Here is a 21,397-nt window from a genome sequence, read left to right as displayed (position 1 = left end):
ATCGTAACATGAACAAACAACAATCAAATGCAAACCTAGCAACAAAGCCATTTTCTCCTGCTACACCCCATCATTAACGTTGCAGGGATGTCATCTGGAAAATTTTATCCCTTCAACTACATAAGCAAAGCTGGAGACACCATGGGGCAGCTGGCGACAGTAGCTTGTTGCTGCTACAGCAATGACAACAGGGCTCCTTCCAAGTTTGGCCAAGCCACGGACAAAACCCAAGGCATGATAAAAGTGCCCGTAAACTATGCCAACAAACTTCTCCCAAACTCCTGCACTCTTTCCAATGCCTAACTCTGCTTCAACTTTCTTGGTGGGGGGCGAGAATACGAGCAGAAGGTTGCAAGGGCAGCCGATGGGTGGGGGAGGCAACAACTTTTGTAGGAGGGAGAGGATAGGGAGTATTTTTCAACGTTGGAGCAAAAGCACAATGCTGGCTTAGGTGCAATTACTCCTGGAAATGGTTAAGAACTCAGCACTAGGGTCTGGGCTATCCCGGAGGCCTCACAAAGTCAGTATGGAGGAATCACTCTGTGATCCTGGCAAATCAGCTCCAGTTGCTTTTACTTAAGTTCGTCATCCTCCCCCGTGGAGGGTTCAATCCAGTTCAACACTCCTCCCTTGAACTTTGGTTACCATCAACAAGTCTGTTCCACGCTGCCTACAGCCTATAACTAAAAAGAAAAAAAAATTCTCCTGTTTGGCAGCCGGAGTTGCCAACCATAACATTTCTCCAATCTGGATCTCTTCAGGCCCTGGCTACGGGCTCCCGCCTGTAAACGGTCCAGTCGCCCAGTAAACTTTCCTGACTCGCCTGGCTGTAAACGTTCCTTTCAACCTGTAAACCATTCCGACAGTCCCCCCAAACAAAAGCCACCCAATACACAATTGTCCCACACAGCGGCTGCCTCCCCACTGAGTTCTGTCTAGACCCAACTCATAAACTGCCACTTTCTGTCCCCAGGGACTGACTTCCTGGAAAACTTTTTCATTACCTGTAGCAAATAACACAATGCGTTTTCTTTTCATAACCCTTGCTAGACTGTCCTCAGGTAAATCCAGGAGTTGGGAGCCATCATCCAGCCGTTAACAACTAGAAGCCACAAAACTGTGCAGGGGCCATGGACAGTGGCCAAGTTAGCCCACACAGAGCTTTGGCGAACGTGTTGACAATCAAGACATTCGTCCTTGTGCAAAACGCTTTGATGCGAGGCAAGGTTTCAAATCTTGAGCCGGTAACGTCTTGGAGATTATTCTTAAGGAGGATTTGGAGTTATCCTTGGGTAAACTATATTATAACGAAGGAAAGTGAGACTTACAGAACGATGAACTCGAACTCTGACCCTGCCAACATGACGACGCCCAGGAGCGTGGAGATGGCTCCATCAATGACTGGTGACATCATGTGTTCCAGCGCTGATACCATCCGCTCATTTCTGTCTCCCAACGATGTAACATATGCCTGGAATACAACAAAGCCACTGTATTAGACTTGTGCCATTGAACAATATCTTAATTTTACTAAAATTAAAGAATATGTAATGTACAAACTAGACAAAATTTCTATACACTGACAATATCCTAGCAGGAAACACTTGTCACTTCACATTTCAAAAGACAATGACAAATTTGAACAATTTTCCCAATATTGTAAAGATTCTGACAGAAAGACAAACTCAGCAAGAATATGGCAGCATGCACCTACTACGGACATGTTCACCTTTAATGTAACAAGTTGAAATACGAGGATGAGATTGTCTACATTCCTTGAGTCTTCCCAAAGTCAAAGCCACCATTGTTGCAATACTGTTAAGGTGTAAGGACAAGTCTGCAGGTGTTCATATGATTGTATTCCTACCCATACCCAGAAAATACCTGCTCTCAAACCAACAAGGCGTTTTTGTACAACATGACCTTTCCAAAAACTTGCGTCTTTTCAGGAGAACTCCTGAAGTGTAAAATGAATTTTCGGCTTGTCTTGACTTCGTATTTACCACAACAGCGCAGTTAAATGTTGTTTTGGGGCACAGTAACTGTAAATTTCTACTTTTACCACCCAGCTCGACGACTAAGTAATAAATAATGTCCGTCCTCTGGCAACAGCACTGGAATACATTACTCTATACTTTCAGCTACACCTGTGCTACAAAGTGGAGTCATCCGGGGGTCAAACCAGGGACGGAAATGACAGCTATAAATCCAACCTTCCCTCCGTAATTACAAGGTGTTTCGGGTCCAGTTAAAGATTATTGATCACTGCAATAACTCATTAACAGGTTACAACCTGTCTTTCAACGAGAGAACAACTTGTTCGTCAACCAAAAGTACTTACGAAGGAGATGTGGACGGTGAATTCCACGCCGATGCCGACGGAAGCGATGATGATGACCGCTGGGATGGCGGAGAGCTTGATTCCGAGAAGGCCCATCACGCCGAACAGTTCCACCGCCATCATGGCGAGCACCGATACCTAGAAGGACAGGCATAGAATTTGTCAGTAGGCTGGCACGCTTCAACTCGAACAAGACTTACTACAAATTCCCTGACTCCTTGCAAATCAAAGTGGCTTTTTCTCAGAGTATACTCATAGGAACGTAGTAAAGCTGTTCCAAGGAGAGGGAACATAATTTTTGTCCCCCTCCCCCTTACAACAGACAGTTCTAGTCCCACCTGTCAGTCATTCCCACATTATATCCCAGCTCTGTGTACTTTCTCCTGCACCCCATAATTATGGACCTCCAACCCGGCAATCAGGACCCACAGCCAATCACAGGGGGACCCAGGCCTGCGGCTCCCAGCTGACAACTCTCAGTATTCCACTCATAAATCAGATTCTTCACGGGTCAGGACACCAAAGTCTGCCTGTCAACGGTAAGCCAAGGCTGCTGGAAGGAAAAGTTTCTCCCAACAAACTTGTTGCTCGAGTCCCTCCTCTTAGAAAAATTTGGACGAGCCCCGCTGTCCTGTTTTGGAGGGACAGCGTCGACGTCACTCCAAAACAAAACCACCCAGGGGGACGCACAGACGCACAACATAAACCCGGCTGTGCCATTAGAGAGTTGGGAACAACAAGGGAGTGTTGGTGGCAAGCCTGGCAAGGTCGCCCCATTCATCTCAGCAATGCTGGGCCTCGGGGCAGCCGGGATTGGGAAGGAGCAGTGCACCTTTGTTGGGTGACTGACGTGACGAGCCTTCGGGCAAAATCCGCGGCCTAATCATCTCTGCCACTTGTTATAGTCTCCTTGAACAGACAAAACACTAATTTGTTCCGAGGCCTGTCAATGGAGGGAATGGAGGGAGGTGTCCTCAGAGCCCGATGGGCAAAAATCCTCGGAATTTTTCCCTCCTGTCCCCATTCCAACTGTGACTCAGAATGTTGTCTGTGTACAACAACGTGGTAGCAAAAACAAACTGTCGCCATGTAACAGGCATTAACGACCTACAAGCCTCGCAACACGCTCCGATTAGTGCTTCTCATCCTCTGCTGCACATGCATTATCTAGTTGACAACACAAATCGAAGTGAACAATAAAATACCAACAACAGGCCACTTTTTTTTTTATACTGCCGGTTTCGAGGCGCTCCTTTCTGGGGGAGCACAATTTTCAGGGGAAGTTGAGAAGACAAAATCGAATTACGGGTGTCTGGCGCCACAAGAGTGAAACATGTCTCACAATTCCCTGCACTTCGTTAACTTAACCGACGAGTGGACCTCCTGCTTTCCCACCTACCCTCACGCAATTTCCCCTCACTACAATAATCACATAATTTTGTTAATCCCCTTTAATTACTACGTCTGCGCACATTGCTTCTCCTGCACTTTACAAGTCAGTAAACCTGAACATTCTCGACTAAACCGGAAGGACCAGACCAGAACAAAAGAGTGGGAAAAGTCTGCTGGAAGATTTGAGAGAGAGAAAAAAAAGAAAACAAATCGGATCAACTAGAATTCAGACAATTTTCATGCATGACAAGAAAGACAAACCCTGTACCACGTAAAATGACAAAAGAACAATTTTTCTGACTCCTCCCATTATGTTTATGTGTAGACGAAACAAACTTACCACGATGAGAGCCAGCCACGGGTTGACCATTACGATTGCGACCACGACAAAGATGGCAGCCAGCACAGCGGCCAGAGCGACCATCAGGTAGTACCGGAGGAAGATGTACTGCTCCCAGAACGTAAACGGCACGCCCTGCGGATACGAGGGTACTCTGGACTCCTCGCACACCTCTCGGACCTCCTTGATGAGCTGGATGAACTCTGAGGTGCCCTGCAGTCCGCTCACATAGAAACTGAACTGGCTGTAGTTGATGGGCTGCGACTTGGGAACTGAAGAACAGAAGAATTAAACACGTTAACCCTTGCCCTGCTGGCAATTTTTTACACAATATTTTCAAATAATTTGATGTCTTAATCAGGTCATAGACCCTTGACTTGCAGTGGCGTAGTTACTTCCGCATTGCGTTTCGCTGCGGTGTGATGTGTTGCACGAGAAATACCCCAAAATCATACATAAACAGGGTACTATATAGATAGTGCTGTATGTGCAAACCAACAATTGTTGGGCGCCACAGGACTTGAAGCTGAGACAAAAGCATATCGGTTTTATCTGAGCTTGATTTTACAACCTTGCAGTAAGATTGAAATGTATGAAAAAAAAGGCTTTGAGAATGTTATTCAGAAAAAAATTATGCCGATAATTGTATGACAAACTACTTACTTCTGAGCTCATAATCTGGGATGGTATCCAGGTTGTCATGGTCGTTTCTCTCCACGCTCCACTGTTCCGGTTCGGGGCGGATCGCCGCCTGTGACGCCGTGTACGCGAAGGTATCGTCGTTGGCCCACGCGGTCAGGTAGATGTAGAAGGCCTTGCTGTTGATGACACCATTACTGTCGATCAGCCTGTTACTGTAAAGCTGTGGACAGAAGAAAAAAAAACAAATGAGGGTTGCGGAATTTCATGTCTAACTGTGACTATAATATATAAGTAATTTTGCATGTATTTTTCAAATCGCATGTAAAATCACATGTTTGCCAACATGCAATTTTGTATATGCCATGGGTTTAGATCTGGACTTTTTAGTGTGTATTTGCAGGAAGTATTTCTGTATTGCAGAATAAAATTTTGACATCCTACAATATTGCATACGACTGCAAAAAAGTGCTTCAACCACAAAAACGAAACTCTTGATAAAACTGAAATACAGTCGCAGGTGAGTCGCACTCCTGTCGTTGTTTAGACAAGGACTCTTACCTGGTCTTTGTTGATGGGGTTGTCGTTGTCTCCAGTCTGTACCAGGAGCTTGTACCCCATCACACCCTCGTTGGTGGCGTTGTCGAACCACTTGTTTCGCTGGATGCGCCCGAGCTGCCAGTCTTCATCGAAGCGGGCCTGGACATCTGTAAAAGAAGCAACAATTTCAAACTCTCACTCGAAAACACCAGAAACATGCTTTCAACAGGCTAAGTTTTAAGCTAAAAACAGTCATAGTTTTGAGCTAAAAACAGTCCATGAAAACTGAAAATCACTGCATTCAGTCCCCTAAACAGTCATATGAAGATATTTTTAACAAGATATATATCACTTTATTCTTATCATAGTACAGTACATTTACAATCTCTCTCTCTCTCTCTCTGTCAGTCAGTCAAAAGACTATGACTGCATGATGGTATAGACATCATTTCTGAACTAGATACAGATAGAAAATTCCAGCAACAGTCACACATTCCCTCTGTTTAGTTAAACCTTCAGGTAGGGTTGAGGCTGTCTAATTAATATTTTTATCCAAACATCTGGCACTGAGGGTAAAACTAACAAACTGGTAGGCGGGGTTGAGGCAGGGACAGGCTAACCTGACACCCTCCCTCCCCACCTGAAGTGACAACTCCATAAGCACACCTTTCACTTGGCTAAGCCTGCTATGTAACAGGATCTGCCCAGTCTGTGTGGTGCCTACACCCCGCTGGTATGTTAGCTGTCAAACTTGAACTCATGGGACCATCCGACCACACTCCTCCCATCTAACACTTACAGAGGGATCGGGCAGCCACACGTTTTAATCTGGCTACCTATCTACTTCCATAACACAAGTAACTACAGAACTTCTACACAACCTAGGCCTATATCTCTCCTTCATTTGTCTGTGAGCTAAAACATATTTCATACACACAAACACTTGTTTATTTTCAGGGCTCTCCCCAAGCAATGGAGTAAGGGTCCTCCCCTCTCCCTAAAATCCTAGAACCTCTCCCAAAATGTTCAAATTTAGTGTTTTCTCTTAGTATTTACTATGAAAATTCGCTGATATTTCATCAACCGATTAGGAGCACCTCTCCCCCCAGAATGTGAGACCCCTGATTTTTGTATTTCCGCAAAAGAGGTAAAACTTTGGGATGATTTCATGTCCGGTATCTGTATTTAGATGCTATAGATGTAAACAGTATGACCTTTCATCTTAGTGTTTATACCAGTGGCAAGATCCACCAGTGGGAAAAGTACATAATGAAAAGACAATTACAAGAAATCTAGAGAGGCCTAACTGTGGCTATGGATGGCCACTGATAGGGCCTGATGGCCTCTGTGGATCGTGTTACAACCGAACCTGACTGTAAACAGAGTTCTGAAAGGGTCTGGTGCCTGACCGCAACCCTGCCGCTTGCCGCCAATTCAGGCTGCTTGTTGTGCATCAGCCCTACCCCCTACCAAGACTTAGGGACCTCTGGGGACAGGGCACGGAGTCACCCTAAAATCTACACCCTCCTCCGTAGATCGTCTGAAACTGTGCTGGATGGATTGGAATACAAAATGACATTTGTACGAGCGACATCTTTTGCGTTTAACAGGTCAGGGAAGGGTGTCGCTGACCGGATTGTCACGTTTGCCCGTTGTTGACATGTCAACAATCCATTATCAAGTCCACCCTGCCTCGGGAACACCTGAACTCCAACCAAAACACAACAGGGCTTTTTTCCAGTACTTGTGACTGCATGCATGTTACCATGCTACATCAGTCACTCCAACATCTCATGACAGAAAGACACCATCCTCTCTCAGTCTCTGTGTCCAAATCGTTGTAGGGGTCTCCCCAGAAATTCTTAGGGGAGAGATGCTCCCCTAGATCAGTTGATAAAAAATCAGCAAATTTTCATAAAATCTTAAAGGAAAATCCTACATTTGAACATTTTGGGAGAGGTGCTAGGATTTTTGAGAGAGGGGGAGCACCCTTGCTTTCTTGCTTGGGGAGAGCCCTGTAACCTATTCTGCACTTACTGCTTGACTTGACAGTATTTTTAGAACAACCCCATGCCTACAATCTACAACTAGTCCTTCTATGCATGGTAGCTATCCACTACATCAAAGTTTTATACAGGCCGCATACAGAAACAATCCAGACCAGCCACACAGTTGCCTGAGACCATCTCATCGCAGAGTGATGAATCAACTTTGAACTTAATGTGGTATATTTAATCCTGTGGCACTCCTGGTGTGGTAACCTGTGGTGGTGTAGGTCTGCCCCTAGTGTTCCCCTCTCCCACTCAGGTCAGCCCTCCCTCTTACTGTGTCCTTCTCACTGACAGCACAACTCTCTATACACGTCCGCACAGATAAATCCTTTTCTTTTCTCCCCAGGATTATAGATGCATCGCTTGTTAACTACTGGATCTTTGCCATGACACTCAGAGGCTATCATTAGGAATTACTGATCCTTGCTATTCACCACAGTACACAGGTTGTCAACATAAATGTTTATAAATATCGAACAGAAATGGCCTTGTATTCTCCTCATAATTTCTGATAAATATTATGTTACATATTTCAATCTAGCGAATTCAATGAAGATCTTGTAGTGCAATCTCATTGAACAACTAGCCAACGTGAACTGTCACTGTTATGCAATCCCTTCCAACTCATCTTCAGTAAACAAATAAACAATAAACAACGCTTACAAATAATCTGATACATATCTTGTTATAGATTTCAGTCAATTGAATACAATGAAGATCTTGTAGTGCAATCTCAGTTAACAGCTAGCCAACGTGAACTGTCGCTGTTATGCAATCCCTTCTGATTTATCTTTAATAAACAAATAAACGATAAACAAGACTCACCAATCAGCCACTCCCTGAAGTAACTGAGCCAGTACTCGGGCAGGTTCCCCTCTGGTGTTAGCACGATCTTGTTCACGCGCATGAAATCCTCATGCAGACTGTCCAAGCCAGCCTGGCCGTTCGGGTAGTCGTAATCCGACTGTGTGACTATGTACATGTTGTAGAAGGAAAAGTATTTGGACTGCAGTCGCAGGAAATCGTGCTCGCGAGAGCCCTTTGGCACGACGTCTGTTAGGTCAAGTCCGTCCTCTACCGTGGTAGTCCCGTATATTCCCCCCACAAGGAGCAGTGCAAATGCCACCAGCACCGCAATCTGGAATCACAAGGACAGAGCAAATTACTTCAAGAGTACCGGAACTTTGTGGGCACAACAGCACTGATATAATGTTTAAGAACATTGCAGTGTATAGAGCAGAAATGCAGAATACCATTATAGCAAAAAAACAAGCTATGGATGCCAAAGTTACGAATGGAATTGTACGTACCTTCACTGGAAATCTTGCCAGGAAAGGTCCATACGTGTTCCTGGCGAATGAACTCAAAGTCCAGTTCTTCTTGGCACAACACAGAACATTGGAGGACTCCGTCCCCTCTGTCTCAAAGTCCGGCGAAACCAGGTTCCTGGTGGAAGACGATTCCGCCGTGGAAGGTGGCGTCCCGATCGGCGTCACCACGTTCGAGGGAATCCACGGTCTGGTCACCGTTTGCGTCGGCGGAACAACAACAGTTACCGTCCGTCCCTCAGTGTCTAAACTCGTCACTGTTTCCACAGTGGACTGTACAGTCACATTTGTCTGGTGTCTCTGCGAATGTCTCGGGAGCGGCTCGCTCCGAACAGAGTCTGTATCGCCCTCGGGGGTGGCCTCCCGTACTCTTATGACCCGATTGGCAGAAGAACTGTTCAGGCAACAGAATATGTCCAACCGTTTGGATCTCCGTCTCTCCAAGTCCCAACTGATGATGGCAGGGAAGATCAGAATGACTGACAGATAGTTAAAGAACACGACGACAGCGGACTGGATTGAGTAGTTCCGTAGCGCTGGGATGGGTACGATGGCGCCCATGAAGCAGGACACGATGATGCTGAGGCTCGTCAGGGTCACGCTGACCCCCGTTCGCCGGAGACACTCCCCCGTCTGGTCCTGAAAGTGCGAGAGAAAATCTGTTAGAATACGGTCAAGATTAAGTTACAGAAAAAGTTACATTGAATCAAAATAGCCATTTGCCATAGAGTCTATCTTTTCTACACTTAATTTGTGTTTTTCTTGGTTGCAATACTTTGGCTTCAGGGTTAGGTGGCAGTAAGAAATTCTATTTTAGATCTATAGAATTGCCTTTTCCCCTTTCCTCAACAGTCTTTTCTGGTCTTATTTCCAGAATAGGCTTTAGAGTGCTGCACAAAAAAAGAGCATTGACAACGAGGAATAAAAATCAAGCGAAATACATGTACTTTCCAAAGCTTAAACACTATGTATCAAATGAAGAACCCACATACACATCCTCCTACTTTTAAATGTGTCCCCTTAACCCCTAAAAGTAGCCTCCTGCTCAATGCTTGAAAGAGCCCAGCTGCCCACAGTGCCACTGTGTGCCAAGCAACATGATTTCAAAATGCCAAACACGGAAGCCCACTTGTAACCACAGTGCGACACAGTCCCAGCTAAAGAAAGGCCACCCTAACTTTCCTTGCTACCCCCACCTTTTCATGGAGGCATTTATCAATCTGAAATGGCTTCTAGTTTTTCTGTTGGGGACCTATTATTCCAGGATGATGACAGTTTGGGGCCTTCCAGGCCATTCTATTCTTCCTTTCAACTGAAGGGGAAAATCCCTATGAATGCCAGCATGACTTACTAAGGGGCATGCCCAATGAAACATTTCAGAGAATTCTATTCCACTACACCTCATGCTTATTCATTAGCCACAACGTCCACAACACAATGCTCAACCCACTTTATTTCCACATATCCTATTCCTTTTTTCCAAGCAGTATCTTCAGTCCAGACATGACAGTTGATAACTTGAAGGCTACCGGATGTAAAGATCTGACACTAAATCTGACATATTCAGAACACCCAGCTAGGAAATGGTAACAAGCCATTTGGCGTTGGAGGGGAGGGGGGCACTGACTTGTGAACTCCAGGTAATCTGATCCAATCGTAGGGATAATCATTACAGAGATCCTTGCCATCATACAGGACGGCACCTGAGAATAAATAGAATTTGGCAAATTCTTCTGAGTCTCGTTACTGTTTCAAAGGATCCGGGATAAGGCGTTTTTTGTCTCCGGGATCAGGCTATGCATATGCACTAGGAAAACAAAAGCTTGGCATAGGGGAGGCCAGTGGAGCTGTGGGTGGTCTGGAGTCAGGGAGAAAAAGGGAAATGCCAGCCCATCCAGATAAATCTGCTGGTCTCTCTGGGCACCCCGCCAACTGCCAGCCTAGCAGGAGGAATTCAGCACCCACAACCCCCACCCAGCGCAACAACACAAAAAAAAACTTTATGATTTCTTACACAGCAGTGGAAGGAGGGACAGGCTGTGTGTGAGAGGGACACATGTGGGGGTGATTACAGTGCAGAGGTGCTGGGATCCATCCCATGTGGTTTCCATCTACAACCTCACACATATCCAAAACTTTCAACTCCTTCCCAACCCACCAACGTCAACCATCACAATTATATGCCTGATTGTACTTTCAACTCGGCCTCTCTCCTGGCACCTTGTAAATTTTCCCTCCCCCTTCCACTGTTAAAACGTGGACACTGCAGCCTTGTCAGTCCATCTGCTAACATCTGTTCTTCTAAAACCAGTTAAACTTGTCTGTTCGCACCTTCTCTAACCACCGTGGAAATAAAACCACAAGCCTGAACTCCTCATCATCACTGGAATTAGTTCCTTCCATTCACACTTCCAAAATTCAACTTTAGCTACAGGCTGCTGAGAAAGTATCTCAAGTCAAGACAACTGTTTTCCACGTGTCATTACTCTGACTCCAATATGCCAGTGCCAACCAGATTTATAGCTTTTTTGACCAGGTTTTTGTTAACTTTTTACCACGAATTGACCTGCCCAATCACTTGGAAGTCCACCAATATTACCAGGTAGTTCTGTCCATTACATCCCCTCTAGCTACTAACCAATAAAATGTACAGTAATTAACTTGTTTGGATAATGTTCCTTTGCGGTAGGCATCTTCGGAATTCCCATCAAAGTTTTAGCTCGGATGTGGAACCTTTTGTTGGTCTTTGTCTCAAACCCACTTTCCATCCACAGCAACCACTGATCCAGTATGGATCCTGTTTCGCCTAGGATTACCCGGCCACCTTTCCTTAAACCTTTACTTCATCAGGCCTTACCAACATGCGTTTTCTAACAATGCTCTCAGAGCTCTTCTTATAGTGTTGTCGTGCAATTTGGGCAGAAAATCAGGTTTCCAACGCGGTGATTTAACTTTATTGGCAACATTTCTTCCAGATGCAATGAGGGTCACCAAGGACGTTTAAACCTTTTAATGTGGAGGCCGAAAAAATGTTGGGACTACAAAGTGCTCTTTGTTCCAGACAGATTTTGGTGCTGTGAATGACTGAAATGCACCGCCAACCAAGGCAAAACAACATGTTGAAACTTGTCAACCTTGTTTTGCCTTTTTCCTTTCAATACAGAACATCCTAACAGATTTTGTTGCTGTGAACGGCTAAAATGCACTGCCAACAAAGGCAAAACAACATGTTGAAAACCTTGTTTTGCCCTTTCAATAGAGAAAAAAAGATTGTAACTTACTAAGTATGCTACATCGGGGGATGAGGTAGTACAACTGAAGGTGTGTGCAACGAGAAACATGTCGTCCACACCGAGACCAAGCGCTACGAAGGGAAGCACCTGGGAAAACAAAGAAAAACATCATTTTTAACATTTCACAAAACTCTCAACAGATATGTAAAGCGCAAAAACGAGTAATTCATCTCTACAGTTGAAGTTACTTAGTTGCTACGAAGGGAAGCACCTAGATAAACAGAAAAAAAACATAATTTTTAACATTTCACAAAAGTCTCGGTAGATTTGCAAAGTACAAAAACCAGTAATTCATCTCTAAAGTTACTTAGTTGCCATAGCAACTTACCTGGGTGGTTGATGCATTGAAGGATAGACCAATCAGAGTGCAGAAGCCCAGCGCGGCCGCGACGGACATGGAGACGAGGATCACCCCCGCCAGTCCGACACCGCCCTGTGACCTGACCGCACTCCGCCGCAGCATGGTGACACATGCATACACAAGCTGGAGGGGAGGGAACAGTTATCCGTTATAAACTTAAATTTCATTCATGTATTTGTCTCATGCTCAGTCTACAGTATATTGAAGAAAATCAACAAAAATCAATGCCAAATTTCAGGTCATTTAGGTAAAAAAATTACTTGAATCCATTTGACCAAATGGCAGGAGAAGGAGAAGAAACGTGAGGAAAAACAATATATTTCACCCATACCATGGTAGTCTATGGAGTGAAATAATAATCAAAATAACAAAGGACTTGAATGTTAGGGAGGTAGCGTACCATCAAGCAGTACCCAGCTGCCACCCGTATGTAGTTTGTCTGGCTAAAATCCTGTAGCAGGTCGTTGAGCGACGCTGATGAAAAAGCATGGACCTGTTGGCCTAGGGAGTCATTGGCACTATTGTATACAGCCTGCGAGGTAAACAAATAAACAAACAAACAAGTGGTCAACAACAAGTCAACATCTACATCATCCTACAAAAGACAGACAGTCAAGCATGGCACCAAAGTGACTGGTCGAAAGCTCTAAGTGAGAGAATTTTTTTGTGTTGGATCAAAAGTTTGAACTCTAAACATGTAACTACCAACACAGATGAACTTTCATGATATTTGTAGTCAAGCATATACTATGATCAGTAGGAACTTTTTATAAAATATGGCAAAGTCTACTGTGCATTGTCACTCACTTCTGTAAATTTTCTCTGCCATTCGTCGAGCACCTCTTCTGCTTTACTGGGAGACCAGTGGATATCATGAACTTTGTAGTCATCCTTGTAGTACTCGTACAAAGCGTTGGGTTGACTCAGAATAATGGCAGTCTGAAGAGCTTCAGCACTGGAAAGGGGGAGGGGGGCCAAAACAAGTCTAATCATTGTACCATGAACAAAGAATAGGTTATCTGCAATCTTTGACATTTAACACCCACAACATAAAAATATTGTGCTTTACACTTTTAGAATGCCAAAAACCCATTTGACTGTCCAAGATGACAGTTTCTGCCCAAAAATATTTTCACACCTTCACCAAGTTGACTTCAATTACTTGACTTGACTTTTCAAATCTACTGTCACATGTGATGACCCTTGTACAACTTATCAAACTACTGCTATAAATAAGCATGCAATTTCAAGCAACAGGATTCCTACTTCTTGACACTGAGTTTTGTTATCGTGATAAACTTCTTTGTCCTGACTTGTAGCAAACAGAAACACTTCAACGAAGCATCTCAGGCATAAACCATTCTTTTTTTTAACAGTGACAGAAATAGATTAAAAAAAAGGGAGGTAAGTTGATGACTCAGATGAAAGAAAGACATAACAATCCAGCTTTTGGAATGTCGCTATTTATTCTTTTTCTTCATAATCAATTGATATTATATGTTGCTTCTATAGGTAAGTTGCATGAAATAAAACAGATACTTTGTCGCCAAGTTATTGTTTATGTTAACCTATCAGTGGAATGTTCTAGTAGAGTTTGAGGGCTGACCTCTGCAGCTATAGTTGAATTCCTGGCCCAACTGCAACTGAGTATTTCTTACAATTAATGCATTAAGTGCAATATGAACCTCGCACAACAGATCATACCTTGATATTCCGACCAGTTAAAAAAGAGAGACAATCGGAGAAAAAATGACAAGAAATTTACCTGGTGATGTGCCCACTCTCATTCTTTCTGAGCCCGCCAACTATCAGTTCCTCCGGCCACTGCATGTACTTGGTGGCGAAGCCGGCGCAACCACCGGTGAGTTCACTGTTGAAGTCAGGCACCTGCGAGAAGAGTAGAACACGCCGGAATAAGGGGCAGCCAAGGTGGGGTTGATACAGGGCACAGAGGTCCACATAAACAATGGTGTCAGGTGTACAAACATGAAACGACCCCGATCTTAGCTTCTCTCGCCGCTCAAAGGCAGGTATAACCCTTATTTGACCTGTAAACAGTGGTCCCGCTATCGTGTTACAGGCGCGGACACCTAACCTGGGTTCAAAGTGAGTCGGTAAGACTTAGCCAGGGTACCGACACCCCCCACACTAGGCCTATGGTCAACATGACATGGCGTAATCCGAACATGGAACATTTTAATAGGAACACGTACGCCTAAAAGGCTTTCCTGTCTATTGTACAAGCAGTACATCTAAATAAATATGCCGCTTTGCACAACTGTGCCATCCAGAATACACACAGAAAACTTTGGGGAAGTAAAAGTGCTGGAATTATGAAGTAAAGTCCAAAAACTGACACACCTACCCGCCAGCCTTAGCAAGGCAGCTTTCATGGGGAAACAAGCCACCACACAAGCAGTTAGTGTCGAAAAACATATCTTTTCCATAACTTTCAACACACCCAAACGTCTATAGAGCCGAACTATATTACTGCAAAAAACAGAGCTGCTTTAAAGACAAATGGTATTAGATTTTCAGTCTTTGGTCGGCCTTTAATCAAATAAACTGCAAGAACATTAATTTTCCAATATAAGATGTAAAATTTTACAACAGATTGAAAATTGCAGAACAAAATGAAACAAAAAGGCCTTTAAGTCATATTCTATGCACTTCAATGACGGCAGCTCTTTTGTTTTGCAGCAGTCTGGGTGGCCACATTTGGCATGCAGGAGAGGTGCACTTGGGATCATGCGATTAGAGGGCAATTACAGCCACAAGAGGAACAATCTGTGGTATGATACCCCCACAACGGTGGTATGATACCCCCACAACCATCCTCCTATTTCTCTCAGCCAATGACAATCATTGATACAACTGTGACAGTTTCAAACAACATTGCTGATTGGCCTGGAATATATGTAAACACGGGTTACTGAAAGTTTTCTTACCTGTTTAGAGTATTTGTTCGGTGCTGTTTCTGGGCACTCTGGATCTTCTGGGTTCAGACAGGGCTTTTCCTGGTAACCAGTAGTTATGCCAGCCTGCAAAAAAAAAAAAACAAGTTCGTATGATTTTAGACGATTATCCATCAACAAGTCATCAATCAATCAATCAATCAATAAACAATTGCTGTTTCTCCTTTTTGTGATATCTTACTGAATATTTGCAACTGTATCTCTACGTATAACTTACTTTGCACACTGAATTTCAAATGTGTCTTTGTAGAAAAAAACACCCACCGTCTCGAACAGATCCTGAAAGGTGTCCAGTGGAAAATAGCTGTGAATGCCGCTTGAACTTTTGTTGAGCTCTTCCAACATGCCCACTGGATTTAGATTCGACCATCTGACGTTAGCAGAATAATTCCTGCAAAGAAAAACAGAGATACTTTGCTTGAATGCGTTCCTTGTATCTTACACAACTAAGGTGGAAGAGTTTGTTGTCTTTAAGATGATGCTGTCACTTGGTGGACTACTTGATTGTTAGTGTTTGGTGGTGGGCACCATAGTAACATGGGTACACGTTGCCAAAACGTTTTTTTCCCTTGCACCTAACAGAAAGCAAGCTATGTCACAGGCAGCTGACTTGGTAATGAGCTTGCCATGAGGACTGTTGCCCAGGTACTAAAGGCAGGGAACCTTGGAATCAACAATCTAGTACCAGAGTGAGGCTGGCACCAAAGTCTGACCACCCCAGACAAAATAACCGCGCTGACAAGAGCCAGGGCCATCTCCCCACTGCCCCCCTCCCACCCCACAGGACCACTCACCACTCACTTGGCACCCTCCCAATAATTACACAAATGTTCCTCAAACATCAAGATGTTTCTGATCAGATAGCAATCAGGCTGACAACATGAAGTTTAGCAACCTTCTTCCCAGGCACGACTCTAGAAATGCATTTTCTTACAATCATACAAAAAATAAAGACCCTCTAAATTTACCAGTGATATTTATTATGTATGATTTAGTATTAGAGTTATCATATCAGTTTTTAGGTGCTCAGTGGTATCTTGCAGTGCCATCGGGTGACGTCATCTTCCTACAATGAACTTGAAGGGCCAGTGACTTACTACTTGTGACTGTGAAGTCATCTGCTATCAGACCACAAGTCCACCCCCACCCTCAAGTGGCAAACTCATCAACCCCTGGAAACAGACTCATTTATCACACATAACTATGGAAAGACTTCTGCTGAACAATACAAAAAACTGCTGCTTAACGATGCAAAGAGAACATGAGACAATTGTTGTTTTAAAAAAATTCTTAGCTAGATCTAGGTTACCATTATGACATTTGTAGAAACTGGAAAACTTAAAGAACTGGAAAACTTTCTGAATATCTTTTAACATTTTTGACGGTACTGCTGATCACACCAAAATGAGTACAGCCCAGTCCGTGCTTTCTTTTTCTTCTCCTGTCTCTACATTTTGCTACTGTCCTAGAATCTGGGAGTTTAGACAACCACAAGTGGATTTGCCTCCCAAAGAATCTGAAAAATGAGTCCGTGAAACAGAGAGGCACTAATGGTGTGGAATGCAGGAATGTGTATATCCTGTGCAGGCCTCGGCTAAACTTACACAGTTCCAAACCACAACAGATATAAGAGTTTCTCGTTGTTCTTGGTGGGACAGGGAGACACAATATTCATGATACCTCACGTGAAAAGCAAGCGAAATGCTTTCTGGATGGGTAGAAGAGCAGGCTAGACTGATACAGTGGAAATGACGGCCCTGTCTACAGTCATTTTCCACCCTCCCCTCTGGGCAGGCATTACAGTGCTGCTGACAGATATAGAGCACACTAGATGCTACCACTGACTCCCGGTGACCTTGCAGTGCACTTAACCATCTTGCCTGGCTACTTCCAGATGAGGCTTTCCTTAAAGACATTCCAGGGATGAATCTGTCGCTGACTCAGTCTACCAACAGGTAATGCACAAGCTAAGGAAGGCCTGGAGGATCGTCATGAATCACATCTACGATGATGGGCTTTGATATTTTTTTGATTGACATGATGGGGAAGAGGTAAATTATCAGCTTTGTTGTAGGGTGGGCCTTGGCAGACTGGAACAAGCATATATTAGCATACCTCTGCAATCACAGGACGTCCCCTCTATCACTTGGCCAGGTAATGAGGGGGTAATGTCATCCTCGGTACAAAAGGCCCCATTCTTCCCAAAAAACGATGACAGCCGCCCTGGGGCAAGGGAGCTGCAATTAGCAGGCGGAGTGGGGTTGACTGCTGCTAGGAGGACCTGGCCACCATGGAACAAGCCGGCGAGGCCGTCACCCCAGCCCGACCTCCAGAAACGCGAACATTTCCTGGGGAAATTCTAGCGCGGGCCCGCCCCCCACGTGTCATATTTAATATCACCACCACTCACTCTCAATTACCACCGGCAAGACTTGTCCTAGTCCTACTTGTTTAAGACGGCTTCAAGGCCGGCATCTTGATAGCAGGAGGGATTAAGAAGAAGACTTTGGGCATGACAACTTCCTTTGGGCTGAACAAAAGGCCAACAGCTGTATCCACATGCTGCAGGTGCTGAAGTACCTGTCTGGTATGCAGCTAGCAAAAATAGACCAGGTTTGCACACGCAACAAATTCTTTTACTTGTAGTCCACCAGCTTAATCAAAGACAACTACTGAACACCTTAGTGATAGCTTGAAAAACATTCTCATCTAGACATATCTACTGTTTACAGAATGCCTTATATACTATGGCAGTACATCTGAATACTGTGTAGTAGACACTGAAGTTGAGCTACTTGCTACCATTTTTGCTTGTACATACTTATCTTATAATGGAAGAACATCTTAGTGGAGAATCAGATGGTAGAGTCAAAATTTGTCTTAAGCAAAAGCTCAGAGTAATCTTACAGACCGCAGACTGAAACTTGTATGAATCATATCCTGCAGAAACAATGGAGAAAGATACTTACGGAATAATCACGGCACTATCTGGACCGAGGAGTTTGGATCCTTCCCAGAAGCAATCCAACGGTGTTATAATCACACATGGGTACAGCTTCTCAATTATCTGTGGGGATAAAAAGATTCATACAATCAAATCTTTGCTGAAACTTCAGATTTAAAGGCCAACTCAAGATATAAAAGTAATCTTGCAATGCTCAGTCCTGTATGTAGAATTTTCTACGTGTAGACCATCAGATATCAACTTGGTCAGCACAATTTCTAGCATTTTAGTCAAACAAATTACATGGAAAAAGAATATTTTTCCTGTGTTATAACATAGTTGACCTCTGACCTGTAGGGAATCCTTCACTAGGGAAGGGGGGTCAAAGGTTATGTTCCTGCCATGAATTGACCCTCCCAGTTTTTCACAAGGCTCTACCGTGAAACACCTTAATTTTAGTCTTTCCAACATCCAAAGTCACTCCATTTTAGTCAAATCTTACCGTATATCAGCATTCTGTAGTATGTTACATACTAAACGTCTTACACTGTCTTCAAATTCAACAGAAAGGAAAAAAAAGGTTTCAATTTGGGCTCACAAGCGTTAGGCACAGTACAGTAACCGGAATGATTATGGAGAATAGGAGCTCTGCCTGCCACCCCCTACTGAGCAACCCCTAACTCCATCTGAGTATTTTCAACATGGACCCAAGATACGGTGTCACCAAATGTGGTACCGTGTTTACACCCGCATTAGTCTGAGGCACTGGACCTGACCTGAACTATTGCACATGGGTAGTTTTCTGTGCCTTACCCTGACTTGATTGTAACACTAGTCTGTACAGAACTGAGGAAAACAAGGGATAATTTGCAGTGGGTAGTCTTACAGTCCACTGATCCAAACCCCAAGTCCTCACACTAGGGGGTATTACAAAGGTGGAACCAATAGAAAAATATCTCCTTTTTTATCTGCCCCTTTTTTTTCAAAACTTCAATCAAGTAAGTTTTAGTCAGATCTTAATTGTTATGCCAATCTTCAGTACTTGTGTGTGTGTGCATCCTTTATTTTTCTCCCACAAGGGTCATTGTTTTGAACTTTTCTAAATAGTTTTGCAGAAGAAAAGGTTGGTTGACTGTGAACGCTGCTAGCAGCCAGGCCAGGCTTACAGACCCATATAACTATTCCTTATGTCCCCCCATAAATTTGTGTCTGGGACAGTTTTAACACATGTCCAGTGATCCACAACCAGGAAACTCAAAACAGACCTTGCTGATTATCTGTGGGGAGGGGGGCATGAATCTTGTTCACACTTCCACACAAAAAAAAACACAAATTCTTTTTCCTCCAATTCCTGTTTTCTCAAGTGTGGTACTTCCTAACTGGATTACTTCATTAGAACCTCATCTGAGCAGGCGCTAATTCTTTTATGTATAATTAATTACGGGGGAAATCCCCACAATTTGGAAGATGCATTGGCTTCTTCAGTGCTGATATTTGACACCACACATGCAAAAGGACTAGAAAATCTACTTTTAGACAGCTATTTTCATGCCCATTTTAGAAGGCCTTCCTTGAAATTATATCATTGTTTATACTGGATAAAATACTAGAACTGGTCAGTGTTCCATTCTCATATTTTTTTCTACCACAATCACAGAAGATACCTTACAGACATAATCAAAACACGGAAGAAGTGGAGACAAAGTAATGCCTGTGCTTTGAGCTGTATCAACAGGAAGCAACCATTTTGTTGTTACTACACTGTACACACTGAAACTGCCCTTTTCCGCTGGGCATATCCCTTGTCATTACAAACACAACTCAAGCACCCATTTCTGCATCTTTTCCACATAATTACATAATATCCTCGCATTTGTGCTGTCAAAAGCCTTCTTTTGTTGTTCACTATATGACGGTTCATCTGAAGATTTAACATGTTACCTAGCTGACTGTACTAAATGCATACAAACAGTAGCAGTAGTATACTCACACTAGCAAACACTCCTTCATATACCGGAGGGCTGGTGACATAACACACACTCTTCATGTCCCAATCTCTGTGAAGAAAAAAGGAAAAAAAACAATGCGTAAGTCTTTGAAACCTGCAAAAGTTACTACTTATCTACTCAACACACAACATCCTTTCATCCAACTTATCAAATATATATACTATAAAGTCAGAATCTTATCTCATTGTTATAGTAATATAGAAATAAACATGTAAGAAATGAAGGCATACTCACAAGCCGAATAACTCTACTTCCACCTCTGTAGCTGCTAATACTGACTGTAAGTGCTGATTTAGTGCGTTGTGTGTCAGCACATTTTCCCCTTCGTTCTTGGCTGTTGTGATAATTACTTGATAATCAGTCCCCATTTCTTCCCCCAAGGATTCCTTTGTATATCTTAGCTCCTCTTCTAATCTGCCACCAGCTGAAATTAGGAAAATAAAGAGACTTGTGTCAGTATCAACAATAAGGCTAATACACTACATAAGGAAAAGTTCATCCTACCTAGGCAAGACACGTATCATTTACATAGCACATTGTATCATCCATGTTATAACTAGGGTGCAACATGACAGTTCTTAGTGATGTTTTATATAACAGAATTCACAAATTTATCATTTGAGGTTCATACATAAATATCTGTATAGGTTCAGAACAAGGAAAACTATCAGACATCTATGTACAGAAAATCATATAATCCTTAATGTTACATCATATATCAAGATAATCACACATCTGTATTGCAAGTGGGGGTATATATCATATGACAAAGAGTCTAGGTTTTTTATTCAAGTTTTTTACAGGGCAGTTGAAAATTACCAGACACCAAATATATATAGCTGGGCCTCCCAATATCAGAGGAAGTCTGCATTTAATCATTTTAAACAGTTATTGCTAGTAATTTATGACGATTCCATGAACAAAAGCATATGGTATGCAGGTCTAAGAATCAAATGAACTTGTAGTAATTGTACAGTTCTGACAGTTGACTGCATGCTAATGTAGCAAACTGTACTTTGGCCTGGAAGCCTTGTTTTCTCCCAATGGAACTAAATATGTCAACCTCCCCTGAAGTTCACCTCATCTATTAAAGCAGCTCCCCCCATCCCAACCAGAACTATAAATCACAAGGTGACCATTAGAAGAGGACATGGCTGGCTTTCTGAGTGATGGTTTCAGCTAGG

General features: G+C 43.3%; 1 protein-coding gene across 3 annotated transcripts in view; it reads right to left on the bottom strand.

The window, feature by feature from the left end:
- LOC109486103 (protein patched homolog 1-like) overlaps nt 1–21,397 on the bottom strand; it is a 67,771-nt gene that overhangs the window by 6,857 nt on the left and 39,517 nt on the right. For all 3 annotated transcript variants that reach the window (XM_019789790.1, XM_019789791.1, XM_019789788.1), the window contains exons 3-19: nt 20,448–20,637; nt 20,195–20,261; nt 18,230–18,327; nt 15,525–15,651; nt 15,234–15,326; nt 14,051–14,172; nt 13,093–13,240; nt 12,686–12,817; nt 12,253–12,408; nt 11,913–12,011; nt 8,614–9,270; nt 8,129–8,441; nt 5,274–5,419; nt 4,737–4,935; nt 4,074–4,345; nt 2,342–2,479; nt 1,329–1,471 (exon numbers count right to left, since the gene is read on the bottom strand). In XM_019789790.1, coding sequence (XP_019645349.1) covers nt 1,329–1,471; nt 2,342–2,479; nt 4,074–4,345; nt 4,737–4,935; nt 5,274–5,419; nt 8,129–8,441; nt 8,614–9,270; nt 11,913–12,011; nt 12,253–12,408; nt 12,686–12,817; nt 13,093–13,240; nt 14,051–14,172; nt 15,234–15,326; nt 15,525–15,651; nt 18,230–18,327; nt 20,195–20,261; nt 20,448–20,637 — 3,100 coding nt within the window. The remainder of the gene's footprint in view (nt 1–1,328; nt 1,472–2,341; nt 2,480–4,073; nt 4,346–4,736; nt 4,936–5,273; nt 5,420–8,128; nt 8,442–8,613; nt 9,271–11,912; nt 12,012–12,252; nt 12,409–12,685; nt 12,818–13,092; nt 13,241–14,050; nt 14,173–15,233; nt 15,327–15,524; nt 15,652–18,229; nt 18,328–20,194; nt 20,262–20,447; nt 20,638–21,397) is intronic.

Source organism: Branchiostoma belcheri, unplaced genomic scaffold, assembly GCF_001625305.1.
Source record: "Branchiostoma belcheri isolate BF01 breed outbred unplaced genomic scaffold, Haploidv18h27 scaffold8, whole genome shotgun sequence".
Taxonomy (NCBI): domain Eukaryota; kingdom Metazoa; phylum Chordata; class Leptocardii; order Amphioxiformes; family Branchiostomatidae; genus Branchiostoma; species Branchiostoma belcheri.
This window is presented reverse-complemented; position numbering and strand designations above follow the sequence as displayed.